This window comes from Antrostomus carolinensis, unplaced genomic scaffold, assembly GCF_000700745.2.
Source record: "Antrostomus carolinensis isolate BGI_N321 unplaced genomic scaffold, ASM70074v2 Scaffold53977, whole genome shotgun sequence".
Taxonomy (NCBI): Eukaryota; Metazoa; Chordata; class Aves; order Caprimulgiformes; family Caprimulgidae; genus Antrostomus; species Antrostomus carolinensis.
The window spans coordinates 1-7,448 of NW_010330567.1; the positions used below are offsets into that span (position 1 = coordinate 1).

At 47.2% G+C, this 7,448-nt stretch overlaps 1 protein-coding gene across 1 annotated transcript; it reads left to right on the top strand.

Annotated features, from left to right (window-relative positions):
- The first annotated feature begins 3,001 nt into the window (after positions 1-3,001).
- On the top strand, positions 3,002-6,818 carry IRF6 (interferon regulatory factor 6). Its single transcript, XM_010172929.1, has 7 exons — positions 3,002-3,175; positions 4,080-4,284; positions 4,743-4,865; positions 4,969-5,115; positions 5,279-5,671; positions 6,069-6,187; positions 6,494-6,818. Exons 1-7 carry the CDS (start codon positions 3,002-3,004, stop codon positions 6,713-6,715), a joined length of 1,383 nt encoding a protein of 460 aa, XP_010171231.1. The 3' UTR covers positions 6,716-6,818.
- The last annotated feature ends 630 nt before the right edge of the window (positions 6,819-7,448 follow it).

Sequence of the window (7,448 nt, forward strand, 5' to 3'; positions counted from 1 at the left end):
TGCTCTATTAGCCCAGGGCTACGTCTTTCAAGTTGGCGTAAAGCGAGGCCTGGAGTTAGGGCGAGGGTGATATTTGCCCCCCTGCCCCCTTCACGGCTGTTACCACCCCGAGAACCCCAAATCTCTGTCACTACTCGAGCCCCTGCCAACTTCACGGGCTGTCCGGGCATGGCCGAGGGGCGAGGGGACCAGATTGGGGTGCGAGGACCGTGACTTGCAGGAGTTAATTGTGCTCGGGGTGAGTCGCTGGCCCCGTGCCGGGCAGGGAACACGGGTGGGTGCAAGAAAAGTGATGTACAGATCTCTGAAACATGGGAGCTTTGGGTTCCTCGTGTGGGGAGGTGATTGAATGTTGGACACTTGGCTGAAAATTCAGCCTGATTCTCTACGGGAGCACTAATGTTGAGCTGTTTGTCTTTGAAAAAATGAATACAAATCCGTATAATACAGGATAACGTAATCCCACAAAGGAAACAGCGAGGATTGAAGCGATGAAGCCAGAGAAGACCTCTTCCTTCTTTAGAGCCTTCGTGTACGGGTGGAGGGAGCACTGAGTGCCCTTGGGCGTGCAGGCAGAGAGTGAAAGCATCTGCACAGCCCGGCTGAGAGAGGCTTCGGGTCGCCTTTTCCTGGCGTGTTGTTATGCTGGCTGGCACCGCGCCACAGCCCCGAGAGTCCCCGCAGTTAACTGGGGCTGTCCCTGACCTTGGTCACTCATCTGCAGCCATCAGGGATGCCTGCTCCTCCCTGAGTTTGCTCAAGTTGTTCTTGTTGGGGTGAATGTCTCCTCCACGGAAAAACATCCGATTTAGTTAATAATAATTGGAGAGTACAGGGAATAATGACATCCCTGACCAGAGATGCGTTAGCAGCACAGGGATGTGCTAAGGACTCCCCTGCACCAGCCAGGCTGAGTGGGAATAAACTGGGGGATTCCTGGGTACGTGCACCGAGGAGTCTTGAGTGAGGGCCAGGCCTCCTTTGGGAAATCCAATGGATCATTGAAGAGGTTCCTGAGCTCACCCTGGCAGGTCCGGGAGCGGGAGCAGCCTCTGGCATTAGTGGACCCCACTGGATGGAAGTTGAAGGTTGTAGGAGGCTGACTCACCGTCTGAGCCCAGCAATGGGATTCAAGTTGATTTGCTCTCGGTTATTGTGTCAACAAGTCATTGGTGATAAAAGGTCATAAAGCATTGTAGTGTGGAGTATTGACAGAGGCTGTCTGTGATCCCAGGGACAATCCAAACCAGCGCGCCCGCCATGTGACCAAATGCATTTTGTTTGAGAGAGGCAGGGATTCTCCTCCCTGGTGTGTGGGTTTGAATTTGCTCTTGCCAATGTGTGTGCACACGGCGTATGTTATTAGAAGCAGAGGGGACTGCTTGGAAAGTTAAGTGTAAAAGAGTTTGTGGAAACAAGCTCTAGTGAGGATTGTGTTGTTACAATGAGCAGTCACTCTTTTTTTTCCCTTTGCAAGGAAAATCAATACCTGGTTTTGGTCTCAATTCTAAGTCCAGGATTAACCTGGACTTTGTCTTTTTGCAAACACACTACTGTAAGTTTAATTCTCCTAGGATTTTTGACGTGGATAACTAATACAGCAGAGTTTCAGAAGCACAAGGAGGATTTTGATGATTGCTTTCTGATCCTTTGCAGCTCCTGGAAAGCAGTCCTGTCCCCAGGTCCTTGATGAAGCACACTTTCAAACTATAATATAAAGATGATTTGCAATTGAATCTGAACGCTTTCTTTGCTTAACAGATAAAATAAATTGTGTACAGATTAATTCTGTGTGAACACTTGCATCTGAATGGGATCTGCGGGTATTTGAACAAATAAAACCTGTTCCTAGACTAGTTCTTGGATAAGATTTTTTTAATCTCCTCTGTCTCTGCTACCAGACACATTTTGCACCTCTTGCAGCAATATTCAGAGCTTACAGCAAAGGTTTTCTTTATCCTGTAACTGCTTTATTAATGGGAATATTTGTCATTTCTTGTGTCTGTTTCAAGATTTACATATGAATATGGGAGAGACACCTCCTAAGCACACGTGTAGCATAAAAATCCCCTCCCAAAATCTAAAGATACCAAATGCTGTCTCTTCCTGCAGAGGAACAGTCATTAGTTTTGTTTGTTTGGCTTTGTATCTGTTCTGCACAAGAAAAACATTGGCAGTTGGTTGCAAATGTAGTAGCAACATGAGGCTACTTAAACAACGACAGATCTGATCAGTTAACTGCATCACTGGGGTTTTTTTTTAAATCTAAACATTGTCAGCATCACTTGATTTTTAGCATGAGTGCAGGCTGCAGGCTCGCAGTTAATGTCCTTTGGATAAACATCCTGGTTATTATGGGTCAGTGATGTTTGCAAATGATTATACTGCAGTTGGAGCGTTCATGAAAGAGTCATGAACTGCCTTTCAGAGCAACGTCTGTCCCTGACAAAGCTGTCCCCTCCGCTCCAGCCTGATGCTTCCACCTTTACCCCAACTGGGGCAAAAAAGGCTTCTGGTTCAGCGCGTGTTAGTTTTTCTCCTCCCGGATGCAAGTCTGACAGGACTGAAGAAGAACTAGATCAGATAGGCCCTTCACTAAGGCGTACGTGGAGGCTTTTGAAATTCTGCTGCCTGTTCTTGCTGTGGCTTGTTTGTGGTTTTATCTCCTGCGCGGCATTTACAGCTCAGGTTTGTTTGGGGCTCGCCTTCCATGCGCTCAGTTAACACAAATAACGCACCATGGCTGCTTACTGGAATATTTAGTAGTGAGGAGTTGTTCTTGTAGCAGTTATGGTCCCCGCTTCGTGATGGGTTTGTAACTCCTCCTGGCAGAAGTCATCTCGCTGACTCTGCGTTAGTGGTTTCAACGTGCAGTAGCATAACAAACAAGAGCAGTAACACGGCGTAGAGTCCTTTTTCATTAAATTAATGTCTATTTTTAAGCACATCAGTCTCAACTGACCTTTAGCAGTTGGTCTATTATCCCTGTCTTTTGCAGACAATGGCGTTACACCCGCGAAGAGTCCGCTTGAAGCCGTGGCTGGTAGCCCAGGTGGATAGCGGTATGTATCCTGGCCTTATCTGGCTAAACCGAGAAGCAAAGCGGTTTCAGATCCCCTGGAAGCATGCAACCCGGCACAGCCCCCAGCACGAGGAGGAGAACACCATCTTCAAGGTGAGGGAAGGGAGAGGTTGGATATACCACGGCTCTTAAACAGAGACAAAGGGTTGAATTGTTGGCCCAGGAGCTGGATAGGCATCTCGGGAGCTGATTCCAGGCACATTTTGTCCTATTTCTTTGACCTCAGAAAAGCCACTTTGTGCACCTGGATGCCAAGCTTGGCACTGCCTGAAATGGTGTTGAGTTCTTTAACCCTTTCCAACCACCAAAGACCTGACAATGTCTAATCACATGGACTCTGGAATATTGCTGCTATTTGCTGGGTTTAGGATGTGGCAGCTGGTTTGTTCTTAGCAAACCATTAAATATTGTTACATAAATCTGAACGGGTCCACCACAAACTTCCAATACTCGTCACTGCTGTCCTTAATGTTCTTATCCCAAGGGATTCATTATAACTCCTACACTCCTTTGAGGAATTTCTGACCTCTGCCTTGGAGGGATCTCGGACTGATAGTCTGATTTTGGGGTGAGAGAGGGAGAGGGCCGGCTGGATGGCTGTGGCTGCTCTTCCACTCCCTTTTCACCGAGTCCATTCCTCCTACGCAGGGTATGGCCCGCTGTCAAAAAGGACTTTTGGTATTGAACCTGAGACACCTAGAAAAACTCAGTGCACAATCCTGTACAATTTATACTTTCTTAATCTGTATGAAGATGCATGCTCAGAATTGCTAATGGTTTCTGGAAAGGTGGATTGAAATCTCCCCCCCTCCCCCTGTCCCTTCTTTTAATGGGAAAAGCGATTAAAGTGGGAATTTCTGTTGTTGTTATCAGAACAGCTGTAGTTAAGACTTCTCCAAGAGAAGGATTTTACAGTGAATTCGTTTGGAGGTTTGATTTCTGATAAAAACTGCTCTGTTGAGAGAGCCGGACTGAGCACAGTGTACTTTGTCCCCAGGCATGGGCTGTGGAAACGGGAAAGTACCAGGAAGGCGTCGATGAGCCAGACCCTGCGAAGTGGAAAGCCCAGCTCCGATGTGCTCTTAACAAAAGCCGGGAATTTAATTTGATGTATGATGGCACCAAGGAGGTGCCCATGAATCCTATTAAAATTTATGAAGTGTGCGATATCCCGCAGTCCCAGGGATCAATCATTAATCCAGGTGAGGGCCCTGCTGACACAGGGCTGGTTACTGAGCAGGCGTTTGTCCAACGCCAGTTCCTTTCCTGCTGCAGCATTAACTCTCAAGCTGCCTTTGTACGCAGGGGAAAGCAGCTGCCACGCGTAAGCCCGGTTGTACTTAAACTCAGAGGACTTTGAACCAGAGTTTACTTCTACTAAAATTCATAAAGCTGTACACAGTTGCATGTTTTCTGATAAACAGTCCAATGTTGCCGATAGTTTCTCTGTATCCTTAAGCTTCTAGGTTTATATATTGAATTGAAAATAGTATGTTGTACAGATTAGATTTTTCCTTCTTTTTACTTACATTCGGAAAACACACAAATAAATTTCCAATATTATGCAAAGCCAATATGAAGATTACATTATTTTTTTTCAAAAAATGCATTGCAGTGTTTCACACTGATCGACTACCCACAAGGATGTGCTTGTTTTCAGGTTCCACTGGCTCAGCTCCGTGGGATGAAAAGGATAATGATCTTGATGATGAAGAGGAGGAAGAATTGAATCAATCTCAGCATGTCCCTATTCAAGAGACATTTCCATTTCTTAATATCAATGGTTGGTGACATAGACTGATGTATTAGGGAAGGTATTTGCTTGTAAATTGGTGCACATCTGAAATAAAACCTTGGTTTATTGAAGAATTATTTCCTTTTTGTAGATTCTCCAATGGCTCCAGCCAGTGCAGAAAACTGCAGCCCTGAAGCTGTGTGGCCAAAGAATGAACCTCTAGATATGGAAATGCCCCCAACTGCGCTGCCGCATGACTTCTTCAGCAGCCCTGAGCTCTGGATCAGCTCTCTGCCAAGTGCGTATATGGATTTGTACTGTGTCTGTCATTGTACTTTAGAGAAAAAAAAAAAAGCATTGTGGCTGTATGCTTGTTAGCGTGGAAAACTGTGTAGAGATTAAACATCTCTGACTGCAGCGTGGATTGTGTGGTGTGGCCATACTGACAGTTTCTCTCTCAGTGACAGACCTAGAAATCAAGTTTGAGTATCGAGGAAAGGAGACTGGACCGACGACAACTGTAAGCAACCCCCAGGGATGCAGACTTTTCTATGGAGAGCTGGGTCCTATGCCAGACCAGGAAGAGCTCTTTGGGCCTATTAGTTTGGAGCAAGTTAAGTTTCCAGGAACAGAGCAAATCACCAATGAAAGGCAGAAGATCTTCACAAGTCGGCTGCTGGATGTTATGGACAGGGGACTGATCCTGGAGGTCAGCGGCCATGCCATCTACGCTGTCCGGCTCTGCCAGTGCAAGGTGTACTGGTCTGGTCCCTGCGCGCCTTCCTCCACAACACCAAATTTGATTGAGAGGCAAAAGAAAGTCAAACTCTTCTGTCTGGAAACCTTCCTAAGTGGTAGGTACCTTCTGCTTCTGGAAAATAGCTTTGGATACTGGTCTGGGCACTTGGTGGCACTATTGGAAAGGGTGGTCTGCACTGGAGGCACCAGTTAGTTTGCTCATGTGGAGCCAGGGTAGGGGCTGCTGTGTCCCTGACTTCAGTGGGCCATGGAGCAGGTGCACATCAAAAGAAAGTGAATGTGCACTCATTTAATGCTCCAAAAAACATCGCTGGGCCTTGCTTTTAAAGAAAGCTCTTGGTGCAAGAAATAAGCTGCAGTTGTGTATGTGCAAGAAGTGGCTCTGGCAAAGGACAGTGTAGGTAAGACCTGGGGTGATATAATGAGGTGGGATGTGGTGGGCATTTCTAAGTGAAAGAGGACAACCCCACAGCATTCTGCTTCTCTTCCTAGAGCTGATTGCGCATCAGAAAGGACAAATTGAGAAACAGCCACCATATGAGATCTACTTCTGTTTTGGGGAAGAATGGCCTGACGGAAAACCCAGGGAGAGGAAGCTGATTGTGGTTCAGGTAGGAGCTGTGGCTCTGAAGTGACGCGTGCCAGCCCTGCTGGGGACGGTGTCTTGGCTCTGGATCGATGCTCACAGATACCAGAGAACTCTTCTTCTCTGTCGTGGTTACTGACACCAGGAAACCCCAATAGTGCTGGTGGGTTTTGTCATGGCAAATACAAATGGTACGTGTGCCGAATAGCATCGGTCTGTGAGCGTGCTTTAGGTTATCCTGGAAACCTGCATCCAGGGCAGGGGATTCCTGCAGAATAACAGGAGCGTACTGCCTGACTGTTGCCAAAACACCCCTCTTCTTTTTAAACAGGTCATTCCAGTTGTGGCCCGGATGATCTATGAAATGTTTTCCGGCGATTTCACGCGCTCCTTTGACAGCGGCAGCGTGCGGCTCCAGATCTCTACCCCTGACATCAAGGACAACATCGTGGCTCACCTGAAGCAGCTGTACCGCCTGCTGCAGAACCATCAGGAGGGGGGGCCCATGCAGCCCCCCGCCATGCACATGACGCAGCCGCTCCCGGCGCAGTGACACACACGCTTTTGCTTTGCCCCGGGTTTTCTTACGTTGTACATATAGAAAAGTATTTCTTAACGCGTGCCTTGCTTAAATCTGAATGAAATCTGTAAATCTGGTCATCTGCGTCAGTTTCAGCAGCGGATGTTTGTTAGTTTCAGCAGTGGATGTTGTTTTGGTTTGGAAGTGTTCAAAAGAGAGGGGATTACAGGAATACCTCTAGCTTCTTCATCATTTTCAGCTGTTTGCTTAAGCAACCGATATGTATAAATCAGATTTTTCAATTCTGTAATTTTTTTATTATTCACTATTGATACCTTGTATATAAATGCTTGATCATTAGAAGGGGAGAAAAAATGCTCTATTAAAACTTCCTGGAGACTATCAGCTTGCCTAGTTTTATTTTTCCTCTTTTAACTGGGCTGTAGCTGCAAGCTGGGAGGCTGATGCTTCTTCCAGCATGTTTTTTTTAATAGGTATGTACACTGTACACACATAAATGTGTAAAATAAACAGCTCTGCACACTCTGAGAAGCCACCTGAAGCTGAAAGCCCGCTCATACTACAGCTCTGAAGGCGGGGAGGTGGCTCTGGGCCCTCCCCGAGCTCTGGCTGAGGGTGACGGCAGCGAACTGCTCCTCCACAGCTTCTTCCTTGTCGATGAGCCTGCTGGGGCCCGGGTCCGCCCAGGAAGGCCGAGCCTACGCCGGGGCGGAGCGGCTTGTTTGGGCGGGCCCCAGCAGCTCTG

What these genes read in the sequence shown, in the direction of transcription:
- IRF6 (XM_010172929.1), top strand. Translation starts at nt 3,002, where the DNA reads ATGGCGTTACACCCGCGAAGAGTCCGCTTGAAGCCGTGGCTGGTAGCC. An exon ending in TCTGGAAACCTTCCTAAGTG is followed by an intron (nt 5,672 to 6,068) that starts GTAGGTACCTTC and finishes TTCTCTTCCTAG; the next exon opens with AGCTGATTGCGCATCAGAAA. An exon ending in GGAAGCTGATTGTGGTTCAG is followed by an intron (nt 6,188 to 6,493) that starts GTAGGAGCTGTG and finishes CTTTTTAAACAG; the next exon opens with GTCATTCCAGTTGTGGCCCG.